Source organism: Nerophis lumbriciformis, linkage group LG03 (assembly GCF_033978685.3).
Source record: "Nerophis lumbriciformis linkage group LG03, RoL_Nlum_v2.1, whole genome shotgun sequence".
In the NCBI taxonomy this organism is placed as follows: Eukaryota; Metazoa; Chordata; class Actinopteri; order Syngnathiformes; family Syngnathidae; genus Nerophis; species Nerophis lumbriciformis.
The window spans coordinates 15,670,570-15,687,438 of record NC_084550.2 but is presented as its reverse complement, the minus strand read 5'-3'; the positions used below and the strand labels follow the sequence as shown (position 1 = coordinate 15,687,438).

General features: G+C 39.6%; 1 protein-coding gene across 4 annotated transcripts in view; it reads left to right on the top strand.

Moving 5' to 3' along the window:
- rapgef6 (Rap guanine nucleotide exchange factor (GEF) 6) overlaps nt 1-16,869 on the top strand; it is a 309,254-nt gene that overhangs the window by 228,648 nt on the left and 63,737 nt on the right. For all 4 annotated transcript variants that reach the window (XM_061934173.1, XM_061934172.1, XM_061934171.1 and 1 more), the window contains 5 exons: nt 2,942-3,106; nt 8,625-8,732; nt 8,811-9,014; nt 12,945-13,053; nt 13,129-13,372. In XM_061934173.1, coding sequence (XP_061790157.1) covers nt 2,942-3,106; nt 8,625-8,732; nt 8,811-9,014; nt 12,945-13,053; nt 13,129-13,372 — 830 coding nt within the window. The remainder of the gene's footprint in view (nt 1-2,941; nt 3,107-8,624; nt 8,733-8,810; nt 9,015-12,944; nt 13,054-13,128; nt 13,373-16,869) is intronic.

Sequence of the window (16,869 nt, the reverse complement as noted above, 5' to 3'; positions counted from 1 at the left end):
ATGCTAGCATGTTAACGTTAGCTTGCTAACAGTTAGCAATAACTAATATATTTGACTCTGAGATGTGTACCTGCAAAATTAACAAAAGAAGGGACCCAAAAAGGGTCTCAGTCATTAAATTTAAAAAATATGTCATATATTATTTTTTTAATTCAACACTTTGTTTTATGCCTTTTCTGTTAAAGAAACCCCTGTTTTTATGGATAAAACACAAAATATGCTTGAATTCCCACCAAAATGTTTGGGAATATGTGAAGTATTTGGATTCTTAAATAATGCATACATTTATCATTTGTTTTCAAAACAGTTACAAAAAAGTGGGACCCCAAAAAATTACTGTGGGTCCCCATTTGTATGACTTAATGGGGTCCCTGGCACCCCATTTTGAAAATTCCTAGCGCCAACACTGATGGAGTATTAATACGTGCAAAACAGCAGCAGGCGGTTGTGGCCTGCGGGCCGGTTTTAATACTAATCAAATATCATCCCGCGGGCCTCGACTTTTACACATAGGATAGAGGACTTCTTCACTGTTTTAGAGGACGCATTTTTGCATGCTCTTTGCACAGAATTATAAGTAGGGGAAAAAGCATCACACTTCAACACATCAAACGTTATCAGTCACCTCAAACACCAGCATCGCTACAACAGTGTTTTGAAAGCCTACAAAAGTGCCGCAATGTTTGAAAAGTGCAAAATCTTAGTTAGGGACTACTTCACAGCTAAAGCCATCTGTGTCGCCATCATGGAAACGATGGCGCTGTCCGAGTGGCACTTTACCACCGTTTTGTTGGACTCTTTCTTACCTCCTAGTGTGGACACTTAAATCTGTATGAAAAAACTAATACTTATAAATGAGTTATCCATATTAGCTTAAAAAAACAAACATACATCCTTAGTAAAATTCAAAACCTGAAAGATCATTCACAAACTAAAAAAGTGTATACATTTAATTTTTTTAAAGTAATATTAGGTTCATACATTTATAGTTTTTAATGTTTTATGTTTTCATTAAAAGTTTTTTTTTTTTTCTAAATTAAAATATATTTCCTGTCAGTGCAATTAGTGGAAGTCATTTGTGGAAACAAAACCAAAAGATTACTAATATCAGAAGGTATCTTCCTTAAAGCTGCACTTTCACTTGTCCTTTTTAGGATTCATGTTGACTTAAGTTATGGTTTTATTTCTTACAGTGCAGGTGAGTCCAGAACTTTTCCAGTGAGGGCCACACACTGAAAAATTAAAGCATGCGGGGACCATTTTGACATTTTTCATTTTTTACAATATATAGATTTTTTTTTTTTTTAACTTAAGGGCTTCTCTCGAGTTTGGTCCCGGGGACCCAAAAAGGTCTGTCGTTAAATGTTAGAAAAAAGTCATATATTAATTTCTTTTAATTCAACACTTTATTTATTTATGTTTTATGCCTTTTCTGTTAAAGAAAACCCTGTTTTTATGGATAAAACACAAAATATGATATATTTCCCACCAAAATGTTTGGGAATTTTTTGAAGTAATTTGAGTCATAAATAGGTCTATATTTCATAATAACATTGATTTTGAGTTATTATTATTTTTTGAACAATTACTTTTGTTTTTTAAATCCCACAAAAATTCTCATGGACCCATAAGGGTCCCACTCATAAAAGTGTTAAAAATAAGTTATGCTTTATCTTTCCAATTTTTACTTTTAATGCTTAAATCTTGAGATGAACTTCAGATCTTTCCGTAGAAATACATTTTTCGATTTTTTTTTTATGTTTGTGTTAATTTGTTTGTTTTATGCCCTTTTCTCCAAAAAATATTTTAAAGTGGAATATTTGATGTCAAGTAATTGGATAGTAATAGGTCAATAATTTAAAACAACATTGATTTTGATTCATTATTATTTTTTGAACAATGACAGTTTAAAAAGATAAATCCCACACAAATTCTCAGGGACCCAAAGGGGTCCCACTAATAAAAGTGTTAAAAATAAGTTATGCTTTATCTTTAAAATGTTTACTTTTAATACTTAAATCTCAAGATAAACTTCATATCTATCCGTCAAAATAAATTGTGATAATTGTTTTAATGTTTGTGTTAATTTGTTTGTTTTATACCCTTTTTTGTCAAAGAAAACATAGTTTTTATATGGCAAACACACAAAATATGCAATTTTTCTCCCCAAAAAATGTTTTAAAGTGGAATATTTGATGTCAAGTAATATGAGTCTTAAGTAGGTCTATAATTCATACTAACATTGATTTTGAGTTATTATTATTATTTTTTTGAACAATGACAGTTTAAAAAAAATCCCACAAAAATTCTCAGGCACTTAAAAAGGTCCCACTCATAAAAGAAAGTGCTAAATATAAGTTAAGCTTTATTTTTCCAATTTTTAATTTTAATACTTTCATATTCTGAGATAAACTTCAGCTCTATCCGTCAAAATAAATGTTGAGAATTTGTTTTATGTTTGTGTTAATTTGTTTGTTTTATGCCCTTTTTTGTCAAAGAAAACCAAATTTTTATATGGCAAACACACAAAATATGCAATATTTTCTCCAAAAAATATTTTAAAGTTAAATATTTGATGTCAAGTAATTGGATAGTAATAGGTCAATAATTGAAAACAACATTGATTTTGATTCATTATTATTTTTTGAGCAATGATGGTTTTAAAGAAAAAAACAGCCTGCATGGCAACTTTGTGTTATTAGAGTCAACATTGCACATTTTTCTTGTTGCATTTCACCGGTTTGCTCTTTTATGCTACTTTTTAAATGTTTTTTAATAGTATTTTTAGTATGTGGGGGTTGTTTGAGCACACTGCAACTAGTCCTGGACAGTCTTACCTCTTAATGCTTCAGTCACACGCAGGATTATCACAGGAATGAGGCAAAAATACAACCTTACTTACTGTACTTAATAATGTGTGTGTGTGTTTGTGTCACCCTAGGGAACCCCTGAGCGTCTGATTATGCACTTGGTGGAGGAGCCGTCAGTGGTGGACCCCACCTACATCGAAGACTTCCTGCTCACCTACCGCACCTTCCTGCCCAGTCCAATGCAGGTGGGCAGGAAGCTGCTGGAATGGTTCCAGATGGACACCCTGCGAGACACGGTCAGTGTGTGTGTGTGTGTGTGTGTGTGAGTGTGTGTGTGTGTGTGTGTGTGTGTGTGTGTGTGTGTGTGTTTTCTTGTATTTCTACCCTTCTTGAGCCATCAACAAGTAAAAGTACCTTCCATATGAGGACATAAATCATGGTCCCAATATGGAAAACCATTGCATTTAATAGAGAGCCAAATCCTAGAGTCCGTGAACATTGCTCCAAAGTCAGGATTTTTTGTTAATTTAATGTGCATACAAAAGTAAACATTGACATCTGCAAAGGCAGCAATATATGATAAAACAAGACGACTTCCCTATTCATCCCCGAAAAAACCCGCCAGGTGAACAGCTGATTTTACGACTTCCGGTGCTGACGTAAGACAACCCGCGTCCCATATGTGACCATAGGATGAACAAATACACTACGCTACTAAGACTATAGTGGCCATTAACAGTTAGCTTCTACAGCTGGGTTGCCCAAAGTGTGGCACAGGGGCCATCTGTGGTCTGTGACTCCTTTGTCATCGGCCTTAAGCACATTACAAAAAACAAAAAATAGAGATCTCATTTGCACCCCTGGTGGTGAAATCTATCAAAATGAGGGTGGTCCCAAAAAGGAGGGATTTTTCAAATTGACTGAGTGTCGGTTTTAAAAGTGCTCCCCCTCTGGCCAACATATGAAATAACAAGTGTGTGTAAAAATTTGAAGTGCTTCCTCTCTGGCCAACATATGAAACTAAAAGCTTACCTTTTTTATTTGTGCATAGTATGTATATATGATTAATGTTGTAAATACAAATCTTTATATATCTAGTAAGAGTGGTCCTAAAGAAGTAGGCATCAAGAAGGTAGCAAGAATGTGTGTGCATGTGCTTGTGTGTGTGTGTGTGTGTGTGTATTTCTACCCTTCTTGAGACATCAACAAGGAAAAGTACCTTCCATATAAGGACCGGTGAACAAGTTAGGACATAAATCATGGTGCCAATACGGAAAACCATTGCATCTAATAGAGAATGTCTCATTTGCACTCCTGGTGGTGAAATCTATCAAAATGAGGGTGGTCCCAAAAAGGAGGGATTTTTCAAATTGATTGTGTGACGGTTTTAAATGTGCTCCCCCTCTGGTCAACGTATGAAATAACAAGTGTGTGTAAGAAATTGAAATGCGCCCCCTTTGGCCAAAATTAATTACAAAAATAAAATAAATATGTGTTCGTTCCCCCGGGATGTAAACGGACCGCTCCGGACAGGACGTGCAGGTAGGAACATGATTTATTTGTAGAACTCAAACAAGCACCAAAAACTGAAAACAAGTCATAGGGAAAATGTGCCGATCGCACTCAAAGCAAACGCTGACACTTAGCATAGGCAAAAAGACAAGGCATACTCACGTAACTGTAGCATAAGCAAACAAAGAAGCCAGGCCGACTGACCGGCAAAGGCAGGCTTAAATAATGCCTCTGATTAGTGCTCGGGGAACAGGTGAGCGTCCCGAACACCAATCATAGGGAGGTGAAAATAATAAGTAGCCAAGGTAACTAAACAAACTCAAGGGTGCACAACAACAGGAACTAAGGGAGTCCAAATCTAACAGAAAATAACAAAAACATGAGCCGGGCCACGGATCATGACACATAATGTAATAACTTGAAGTAAATAATGAAGATTAAACACCAATTACAAAAATTAACTAAAAGCTTACCTTTTTTATATTTGCATAGTAGGTATATATTATTAATGATGTAAATACAAATCTTTATATATCTAGAAAGGGTGGTCCTAAAGAGGTAGGCATTTTTCGGATGTCTCAAGAAGGTAACAAATACAAGAATGTGTGTGTTTGTGTTCTCTTGTATTTCTACCCTTCTTGAGACATCAACAAGGAAAAGTACCTTCCATATGAGGACTGGTGAACAAGTTAGGACATAAATCATGGTCCCAATACGGAAAACCATTGCATCTAATAGAGAATGTCTCATTTGCACCCCTGGTGGTGAAATCCATCAAAATTAGGGTCGTCCCAATTTTGTGTCGGTATTAATAGTGCTCCCCCTCTGGTCAACATATGAAATAACAAGTGTGTGTAAGAAATTGAAATGTGCCCCCTTTGGCCAAAATGTATTACAAAAATAAAATAAATATGTATGTAGAGACATACTGTAATAACTTGAAGTAAATATTGAAGAACTAAAAGCTTAGCTTTTTTATATTTGCATAGTGTGTATATATTATTAATGTTGTAAATACAAATCTTTATACATCTAGAAAGGGTGGTCCTAAAGAGGTAGGCATTTTTCAGAGGTCTCAAGAAGGTAACAAATACATGAATGTGTGTGTGTGTGTGTGTGTGTGTGTGTGTGTGTGTGTGTGTGTGTGTGTGTGTGTGTGTGTGGGTGTGGGTGTGTGGGTGTGTGTTCTTGTATTTCTACCCTTCTTGAGACATCAACAAGGAAAAGTACCTTCCATATGAGGACCGGTGAACAAGTTAGGACATAAAACTTGGTCCCAATACGGAAATCCCAATTTTGTGTCGGTTTTAATAGTCAACATATGAAATAACAAGTGTGTGTAAAATTTTAAGTGCTCACCCTCTGGCCAACATATGTAATAACAATTGTGTGTAAGAAATTGAAATGCGCCCCCTTTGGCCAAAATTAATAAAAACAATAAAATAAATATGTATATAGAGACATACGGTAATAACTTGAAATAAATAATGAAGATTAAAATCCAATCTAATATGTGCAGAGTATGTATATATTATTAATGTTGTAAATACAAATCTTTATATATCTAGAAAGGGTGGTCCTAAAGAGGTAGGCATTTTTCGTAGGTCTGCAGAAGGTAACAAATACATGAATGTGTGCGTGCGTGTGTGTGTGTGTGTGTGTGTGTGTGTGTGTGTGTTTGTGTGTGTGTGTGTGTGTGTGTGTGTGTGTGTGTGTGTTTTTGTATTTCTACCCTTCTTGAGACATCAACAAGGAAAAGTACCTTCTATATGAGGACCGGTGAACAAGTTAGCACATAAATCATGGTCCCAATACGGAAATCCCAATTTTGTGTCGGTTTTAATAGTCAACATATGAAATAACAAGTGTGTGTAAAAATTTGAAGTGCTCACCCTCTGGCCAACATATGAAATAACAAGTGTGTGTAAGAAATTGAAATGCGCCCCCATAGAGACAAACTGTAATAGCTTGAAGTAAATAATGAACATTAAAAAAACAATTACAAAAAAATTAAAATAAATTAAATTAACTAAAAGCTTACCTTTTTTCTTTTTACTCTGCAACATCGCGTGGACATCGGGGGCGGTACCTCTGGATTGGCAGACCGGGGTGGTGGTTCCTCTCTTTAAGAAGGGGAACCGGAGGGTGTGTTCCAACTATCGTGGGATCACACTCCTCAGCCTTCCCGGTAAGGTCTATTCAGGTGTACTGGAGAGGAGGCTACGCCGGATAGTCGAACCTCGGATTCAGGAGGAACAGTGTGGTTTTCGTCCTGGTCGTGGAACTGTGGACCAGCTCTATACTCTCGGCAGGGTCCTTGAGGGTGCATGGGAGTTTGCCCAACCAGTCTACATGTGCTTTGTGGACTTGGAGAAGGCATTCGACCGTGTACCCCGGGAAGTCCTGTGGGGAGTGCTCAGAGAGTATGGGGTAACGGACTGTCTTATTGTGGCGGTTCGCTCCCTGTATAATCGGTGTCAGAGCTTGGTCCGCATTGCCGGCAGTAAGTCGGACACGTTTCCAGTGAGGGTTGGACTCCGCCAGGGCTGCCCTTTGTCACCGATTCTGTTCATAACCTTTATGGACAGAATTTCTAGGCGCAGTCAGGGCGTTGAGGGTATCTGGTTTGGTGGCTGCAGGATTAGGTCTCTGCTTTTTGCAGATGATGTGGTCCTGATGGCTTCATCTGGCCAAGATCTTCAGCTCTCACTGGATCGGTTCGCAGCCGAGTGTGAAGCGACTGGGATGAGAATCAGCACCTCCAAATCCGAGTCCATGGTTCTCGCCCGGAAAAGGGTGGAGTGCCATCTCCGGGTTGGGGAGGAGATCTTGCCCCAAGTGGAGGAGTTCAAGTACCTCGGAGTCTTGTTCACGAGTGAGGGAAGAGTGGATCGTGAGATCGACAGGCGGATCGGTGCGGCATCTTCAGTAATGCGGACGCTGTATCGATCCGTTGTGGTGAAGAAGGAGCTGAGCCAGAAGGCAAAGCTCTCGATTTACCGGTCGATCTACGTTCCCATCCTCACCTATGGTCATGAGCTTTGGGTCATGACCGAAAGGACAAGATCACGGGTACAAGCGGCCGAAATGAGTTTCCTCCGCCGGGTGGCGGGGCTCTCCCTTAGAGATAGGGTGAGAAGCTCTGCCATCCGGGGGGAGCTCAAAGTAAAGCCGCTGCTCCTCCATATCGAGAGGAGCCAGATGAGGTGGTTCGGGCATCTGGTCAGGATGCCACCCGAACGCCTCCCTCGGGAGGTGTTTCGGGCACGTCCGACCGGTAGGAGGCCACGGGGAAGACCCAGGACACGTTGGGAAGACTATGTCTCCCGGCTGTCCTGGGAACGCCTCGGGATCCACCGGGAGGAGCTGGACGAAGTGGCTGGGGAGAGGGAAGTCTGGGCTTCCCTGCTTAGGCTGCTGCCCCCGCGACCCGACCTCGGATAAGCGGAAGAAGATGGATGGATGGATGGATGGCTTACCTTTTTTATATTTGCATAGTATGTATATATGATTATTGTTGTAAATACACATTTTTATATATCTAGAAAGGGTGGTCCTAAAGAGGTAGGCATTTTTCGTAGGTCTGAAGACGGCAACAAATACATGAATGTGTGCGTGCGTGCGTGTGTGTGTGTGTGTGTGTGTGTGTGTGTGTGTGTGTGTGTGTGTGTGTGTGTGTGTGTGTGTGTGAGTGTGTGTGTGTGTGTGTGTTCTTGTATTTCTACCCTTCTTGAGACATCAACAAGGAAAAGTACCTTCCATATGAGGATCGGTGAACAAGTTAGGACATAAAACATGGTCCCAATACGGCAATCCCAATTTTGTGTCGGTTTTAATAGTCAACATATGAAATAACAAGTGTGTGTAAAAATTTGAAGTGCTCACCCTCTGGCCAACATATGAAATAACAAGTGTGTAAGAAATTGAAATGCGCCCCAATAGAGACAAACTGTAATAATTTGAAGTAAATAATGAACATTAAAAAACAATTACAAAAAAATTTAAATAAATTAAATTAACTAAAAGCTTACCTTTGTATATTTGCATAGTATGTATGTATGATTAATGTTGTAAATACGAATCTTTATATATCTAGAAAGGGTGGTCCTAAAGAGGTAGGCATTTTTTGCAGGTCTCAAGAAGGTAACACATACAAGAATGTGTGTGTGTTTGCATCATATGAATAATACATTACTTTCCCCAAATTGCACACAACGTGGTCACTGGTTAATGTTATCGTTCATTAGTGGTAGAAGAATTATGTTAGTAAAACATGCACATTGATGTTTGGTACCTGGGCAGGTTACGCGCATCGTCCTGCTCTGGGTCAACAACCACTTCAACGACTTCGAGGGCGACACGGCCATGACGCGCTTCCTGGAGGACTTTGAGAAGCTGCTGGAAACCACGGTAACGGCGGCCATCTCGGCCAGCATGTCTTTTTTTTCTCGCGCGGTGAAAGCTGACCCGGGTGTGGCTTCTTGACAGAAAATGAAAGGCCATCTGAGGCTGCTGAACATTGCGTGCGCCGCCAAGGCCAAGTGCCGGCAGATCACGCTGCAGAAGACGTCGCGGGAGGCGCCGCTCTACTTCAGCGTGCTCGGCGGCAGCGAGCGGGGCTTCGGCGTCTTCGTGGAGTCGGTGGAGGACGGGAGCAAGGCTGCGGAGGCGGGACTCAAGCGGGGAGACCAGGTGAGGTTTGATATGTGGGACAAAAGTCAGTTCAGAGTCATCGCATCCAGATTTTTTATGGTTTGTGTAGTTTTTCTCTCTGCCCTTCAGGAGCTAGAACTAAAACTTGTTTTTTGCCTTGGTTGAGCTATAGGAAATTCACAGCCAATGCATTGAACTACAAAGGTGGCCAATGCAAAACGTCAAAATGATATGATTACCCACAATGCATTGCCAGGACAGTCTTGCTTTTTTGGCTAATTGTAGACTAAATCAATGTTGTTTTTTTTAATACAACAGATATATTTTGTGTTAGTGTGGAGCATTTACTTACTGTCAAGGTTAGTTTTTGGGGGAAAAGATAAAACCGTAAGATAAAGCCGGGCTTTATGCTCCGCCGCTCCCAGTCTGTGGAATGCTCTCCCTGACCACCTGAGGGCACCACAGACTGTGGATGCTTTTAAAAAAGGCTTAAAAACCATTATTAAAAAAAAAAAAAGCCTTTTTATAGATATATGCATACTAGTTCTAGCTATTAGGCTGTTCTAGTTTTTATTTTTTTATTTTTTTTATTATTATCTGTTCATTATTATTTTATTTTTTTCCAAAACATTGTAGCACTTTGAGGTTGTTTGCTCAATGTAAAGTGCTTTTTACAAATAAAATCTTTTATTATTATTAATTAAGAATGGAAGGAGGGGTCCCATATTATTTTGTCCAGTCTTGTGGTAAATCATGAATACCGGAGACAATTAGATTTTTTCCAGTTTAAAAAAACAGACAGCTTTATTGTCTTGACTTATACGAATGCTTTGATGGCTGAACAATTGGAATTCGGTTGAAAGACATAGGAGTCCTCGTCCAAAGGAAAAGGAAAATGGTGCAACACCGGAAAACGATCAATTCTGGTCAAATCGGTAATTTTGAGAAAGAAAAAGTATTTTCATGTTTGAACGGGAACAATGTGGGAGTTTTATGTGGACAAAAACCAGATTGTAAGAAAAATATGTCAGGGATGTCTTTATTTCAGCTATCAATCTTGGTTTGGTTTCAACTTTTTTTCCCACTTGTTTGCAAGTAAATGTTCCATACACTTAGGTAATATATTTTATAGGAAAGAAAAAACATTGATTCATCCCAGAAATTATCCAAAAAGAAAGTCATGTTGCAGCAATGCATTATGGGTGCACACCAGTGTTGTTCCGATACCAATATTTTGGTACGGGTACTAAAATGTATTTCGGTACTTTTCTAAATAAAGGGGACCACAAAAAATGTCATTATTGGCTTTATTTTAACAAAAAATCTTAGGGTACATTAAACATATGTTTCTTATTGCAAGTTTGTCCTTAAATAAAATAGTGAACATACTAGACAACTTGTCTTTTAGTAGTAAGTAAACAAACAAATACTCCTAATTTAGTCTGCTGACATATGCAGTAACATATTGTGTCATTTATCATTCTATTAGTTTGTCAACATTGTTAAGGACAAGTGGTAGAAAATGAATTATTAATCTACTTGTTCATTTACTGTTAATATCTGCTTACTTTCTCTTTTAACATGTTCTATCTACACTTCTGTTAAAATGTCATAATCACTTATTCTTCTGTTGTTTGATACTTTGCATTAGTTTTGGATGATACCACAAATTTGGGTATCAATTTGATACCAAGTACCGTATTTTTCGGACTATAAGTCGCAGTTTTTTTCATAGTTTGGCCGGGCTCCAGTGCGACTTATATATGTTTTTTTCCTTATTTATTATGCATTTTCGGCAGGTGCGACTTATACTCCGAAAAATACGGTAGTTACAGGATCATACATTAGTCATATTCAAAGTCCTCAAGTGTCCAGGGACATATTTCCTGAGTTTATAAACATAATATACATTTAAAAAAAACAAAAGAAGATGTTGTGATGCCATAAAATATTGATGTAATCATAGAAGTATCGACTCGATACGCTCCTGTACTTGGTATCATTACAGTGGATGTTAGGTGTAGATCCACCAATGGCGTTTGTTTATATTGTAGCGTCCCGGAAGAGTTTGTGCTGCAGGGAACTCTGGGAATTTGTTCTGTTGTGTTCATGTTGTGTTACGGTGCAAATATTCTCCCAAAAATGTGTTTGTTATTGTTGTTTAGTGTGGTTTCACTATATGGCACATGTTTATGACAGTGTGGGTGTTGTTCATACGGCCACCCTTAGTGTGACATGTATGGCTGTTGACTAAGTATGCACTTCATTCACTTGTGTGCAATGTGTTTAAAGTAAAGATGGTTGTCTAAATGGTTAATGCTCAGACATGACGAATTCTTGACTTTGTCAACTATAGACCATGTTAACGTATCCGTTGTCATGACTCCGGTGTGTAGTGAAGCACGTATAGCTATCACTTGTTCTACAAGGATAATATCTGAAACAAATGTACTTGATGTACGGATTATAAATCACAGTTTTTTTCATAGTTTGGCCGGGGGTGCAACTTATACCCAGGAGCGACTTATGTGTGAAATTATTAACACATTACCGTAAAATATTAAATAATATTATTTATCTCATTCACATAAGGGACTAGACGTATAAGATTTCATCGGATTTAGCGATTAGGAGTGACAGATTGTTTGGTAAATGTATAGCATGTTCTATATGTTGATTTCAGTTGTTTATGTGAGAGCATTTCAGTAGTGTGTATAAGAGTGTTTCAGTAGTGTGAGTGAGAGAAAAACCTTTCAGTTGTTTATGTGAGGGCATTTCAGTAGTGTATGTAAGAGGTAATTCTGAATAATGTCCCTAACGGCCCCTCATATATTCAACCTGTTGTTCACTATTCTTTATTTATTCTAAATTGCCTTTCAAATGTCTATTCTTGGTGTTGGGTTTTATTAATACATTTCCCCCAAAAATGTAAATTATACTCCAGTGCGACTTATATATGTTTTTTTCCTGCATTTTCGGCCGGTGCGATTTATACTCCGGAGCGATTTATAATCCGAAAAATACGGTAGTTACAACACTGTTGACTGCGGACAAACATTAGCTGCTAGGTAGCTAGCTGCCGAATATGCTTGTGTGTATGACACGACGTGACAATGGGTGGGTACTATTTAGAGGCGGTATAGTACCGAATATGATTCCTTCGTATCGCGGTACTATACTAATACCGGTTTGGCTTGCTGTCGTGCGGGTTCCAGGGACCACCAAGGAAGGACATTCTGGCGTGCAGGTTTAGACTTCTTTTATTTTTCAATAAAGTATCTTCCGGGTTGCTTTCCAGCCTTGCCGTTCGCTGCTCGCTCTTCCGCCCCGGCTTTTCAACTTTGTGCTTCGTCTTCTTCCTCGGGCTCTTTGTCGCTCTCGCTCAGCATCCGCTACTCGTTGGCTCCGGTCTCTCTATCCGTCTCTCTCCCCGACGTTTACGGCCGCCGCCCTTTTACACAGTTCGAGGGGATTACTTAATTGTGCCCAGCTGGGCGATCCACGCACCTGATAATAATTGCGGCGTCGATCCCGGCTCGCTGCTTGCTCGCCGTCCCCGCCTCCTCGCCGCTATCTTGGAGGGGGCGCCGGTGTGCCCTGCCTCGCTGTCGGACTCCCAGCCCCGCCTCTCCACATCGGTATACAGTACAATCCTAATACACACGTGTCATTTTTAACTGTCGTATTAGTCCCTGACAAACTTGAAAACTAGTGCTTTTAGCTCGGTACATAGCACACTAATTTAATATAATACACACTAGGTGTGGCAAAATTATTCTCTGCATTTGACCCATCACCCTTGATCACCCCCTGGGAGGTGAGGGGAGCAGTGAGCAGCAGCAGTGGCCGCGCCCGGGAATCATTTTTGTTGATTTAACCCCCAATTCCAACCCTTGATGCTGAGAGCCAAGCAGGGAGGTAACAGGTCCCATTTTTATCGTCTTTGACGCGGTCCTGTCTTTGTTCCAGGTCATGGAGATCAACGGGCAGAACTTTGAGAACATTTCCTTCTCCAAAGCGGTGGACATCCTGAGGAACAACACCCACTTGTCCCTCACGGTCAAGACCAACATATTTGGTGAGCGAAGCGTCGTCATCTTCCAGAACGCACGCCTACCTCTCCCCGCTGACGCGCTCTCTCTCCACGCCGCAGTCTTCAAGGAGCTCCTCAGCAGGATCGTGCACGAGAAGAAGAACGGCGGCCCGCACATTCCCAAAATCCAGGAGAAGAAGGGCAACCGCTTCTCCATCCCGGACCTTCCCGCCGACATGGAATTTTCCACCGACCACAAGGCCACCAGGAAGATGAAGGCCAACACCGTGTCAGGAGGACGCAACAAGATCAGGAAGATGCTGGAGAAGACGCGCTTCAGTATCCTGCCGCCCAAACCCTTCAGGTAAGACGCTCACCCTTCCCCGAAGGTACCGTGCCTTATAGTACCACCACTGATAGTAGCGTTCCTAATGGTACTGTGCCCTATTATACCCTAATTGAAGGAACCATTCCCACATACCTTATGTTACCACACCTGATGGTCTTGTTTTCAATGAATACCTAGGCCTACTACACTACTGTATTTTAATGCTGCTCAAATATGGTGGTACACTGCAAAAAGTCAGTGTTCAAAAACAAGAAAAAATAATACAAAAATTAGGGGTATTTTATTTGAACTAAGCAAAATTATCTGCCAATAGAACAAGAAAATTTGGCTTGTCAAGAATTTCCAAAACAAGTAAAATTAGCTAACCGGAATGAACACAAAAATACCTTCAAATAAGTATATTTTCACTAATAACAAGTGCACTTTTCTTGGTAAAAAAAAAGAGACCTTTTTGCTCAATATGTTGAAAAATATTCTTAAATTAAGTAAATGCTAGTGCCATTATCTTGACATAATGCTATGCACTCGGCATCATGATTTTTTTATTTTTTCATGCTTGAAGTAAGAAATTATTACTTTGAAAAAGTAGTTTTATATTTGTAAGTGTTAATGGACACAGCTTTGCAACAGTTGATATTCTAGTTTCAAGCATGTATTACTCAAAATAGGTCATCAAATCTCAGCAACAAGCTGTAATATCTTACTGAGATCATTTAGGACCAAAACCCTTAAAACAAGTAAAACACTCTAACATAAAATCTGCTTAGTGAGAAGAATTATCTTATCAGACAGAAAATAAGCAAATATCACCCTTATTTGAGATATTTAATCTTACTTGGATTTCAGTTTTTGCAGTGCACTATGGTGTTTTCTCAGGTGCTACCGTATTTAGGGCGCACCGGATTATAAGGCGCACTGCCGATGAGCGGGTCTATTTTTATACAAAAGGCGCACCGGATTATAGGGCGCATTAAAGGGGTTATATTCATTTTTTTTTTCTAAATGTAAAACACTTCCTTGTGGTTTACATAACATGTAATGGTAGTTCTTTGGTCAAAATGTTGCATAGATGATGTTTTACAGATCATCTTCAAGCCGCTTTCTGACAGTCGCTTCCGGATGCGCCGTTTTGTGGGCGGTCTTATTTACGTGGCTCACCCTCGACAGCGTCTTCTCCCCGTCATCTTTGTTGTAGCGGTGTAGCGTGCAAGGACGGGAGTGGAAGAAGTGTCAAAAGATGGAGCTAACTGTTTTAATGACATTCAGACTTTACTTCAGTCAATAACGGAGCAGCATCTCCTCGTCCGGAAACAACGAGTGAAAAACCGTCAGACCGGAACTCTCTAATAACTAAAGTTCCTTGGGTGTATAATGTAAGCTCACTATACCGGTATGTTTTAGCGCTTCCATGGCGAGTTTACTGACAGATATAAGTAAGAACTTTACACTACTTTATATTAACATGGCAACAGCAGAGGATGAATGTCCCATAACAAGAAGATAGAGAAAAAGAAGAAGCTTTCCACTACGGTGTCGGCCCGGATTACAAAAGCAGACGCGTGCAAATTTTCAGGACTTATGCAGATCCCAAAAACAGATCAGCAGCTATCAATAAGGTATAAAAAGTTGCTTTTGCATAATATTGCGGAACAAAACGCAAGATATTATGTCTTACCTTATACACACACCATAATAATACTCCTATATTGAAGTACAGTACAATCCATCAAGCGGTGCGGCTTCATATTTTACCAAAGTCGTACTAAAACAGTTTGATAGATTTTTGAGCGCCGTGTGTCATGTTCTATATTTTCAATGGAACATATAAAATGTTGGTGTTGTTTACTTCAGTCATATTGCCATCATATTGCAGTCGACACGTATCTCTTATGTGTGACTGCCATCTACTGGTCACACTTATCATTTCACCATGTACCAAATGAAATAGCTTCAAGGTCGGTAAGCACAACCAAAATTATTCCGTACATTAGGCGCACCGGGTTATAGACGCACTGTCGAGTTTTGAGAAAATGAAAGGATTTTAAGTGCGCCTTACAGTCCGAAAAATACGAATGTGATTCCTACATGTGTCGGTACTTCAAGTGTATATATAAGTGATGATAAAGAATCCATACGACTAGGAACGGCTAGAAGACGGAACCGGTTTAAAGCACTAAATGGAAGGACATTGCAGCACCTGCAGGGAGCCAACTCATCCAAAGGATGGCGCCATGGTACAAACAATAACACACCTTTTCAGTGTCTCTGCTTGGGTTTAATGAAAACTATTAAATACAAAACGTTATGGCCATTAATGTCGAAAAATCCATAAATTAGCTTTCTGGTTCAAAGGGTCAGAAAAAAGTAGTGGCTTATAGTGTGGAATTTAGGCTTACTAAATTAAATCTATTCATTCTTATTTATTAGTTTTTTTATTTATAATGTAATAATTTATTATGTAATAATGGTCCTCAGAAATAACATTTTGGACGTGTTTCTGCACTCGGGAAGTTTTCTCTAAGAGTTGTTTTGCGTCGTTACTGCAAATTTGTCAGGTTCAAACACTGATGACAATTATTAAACAGACGAGAAGCAAGGAATCATGCAGAGACAGAGTTCAATTTGGCTTAATTGAGGAGACACGTGTTTTGGGCTGTACTCTAGTTACATATCCAAACTACGTTCTAAAAGTCCAGCCCACGTGCTTCCTCTATTTATTTTGGAGGTCCCTGGTTACATCACTGAAGCTGTCGCTGAGGGAAGGGGGTAATCTCGACAACTCCAGTTAGACACAATATATGATTATACAAAAATGCAAATGTATTGACGCTGGTGATATCGCCTTGTCTCTGCTCTGTCTGCGTCACGGCCGTTCCTGGACACAAACACTGATACCAGACTGGCTTGCAATCTTTTGGATTGCCAGCTATGCACAGACAAAGAAAAATACCACTTCAGCACAATTGATAATAACTATAGCAACGACCCTTAAGCATAAAAGTTGTGTGATAATATATACAATAATTATTCTAACAAAATTCCACCAAGAAATGGATGAATTTCACTCGACTCTCCTAAGTTAGCATCATTTATCAGAACAGAGGATCATATCCATAGTCCTGATCCCTGCCAGATAAGAAAAATCCAAAAAGCTGTCCTCATTATTATTATCATACAGTAGTGGTTGTGATCCTAATTGCAGGCTGGTGTCCAGCGTCCATCCCGTCAATGCTCCTCTTCCAAGCGCTTTTCTTCTCGCCTGCTTAATTACGCCCTAATTACCAACATCCACACTCCTCAATGTATCCTACAGAAGTACAAAGGAAAATGGAGGGCACTTTGTCACATCTTGCTATCATGTCCACCATTGATCCCAACCACCAAAGTCTTCTCGTCCTCTTTTATCGACCCGACAAGGTCTTTGCGCTCCATTTCAAAACACTCTTTGATTCAAAGCCCAGTTTGAAACCAGTCTGATTGAGCTCAGTCTTTGTTAGAAACAATCCTGTACT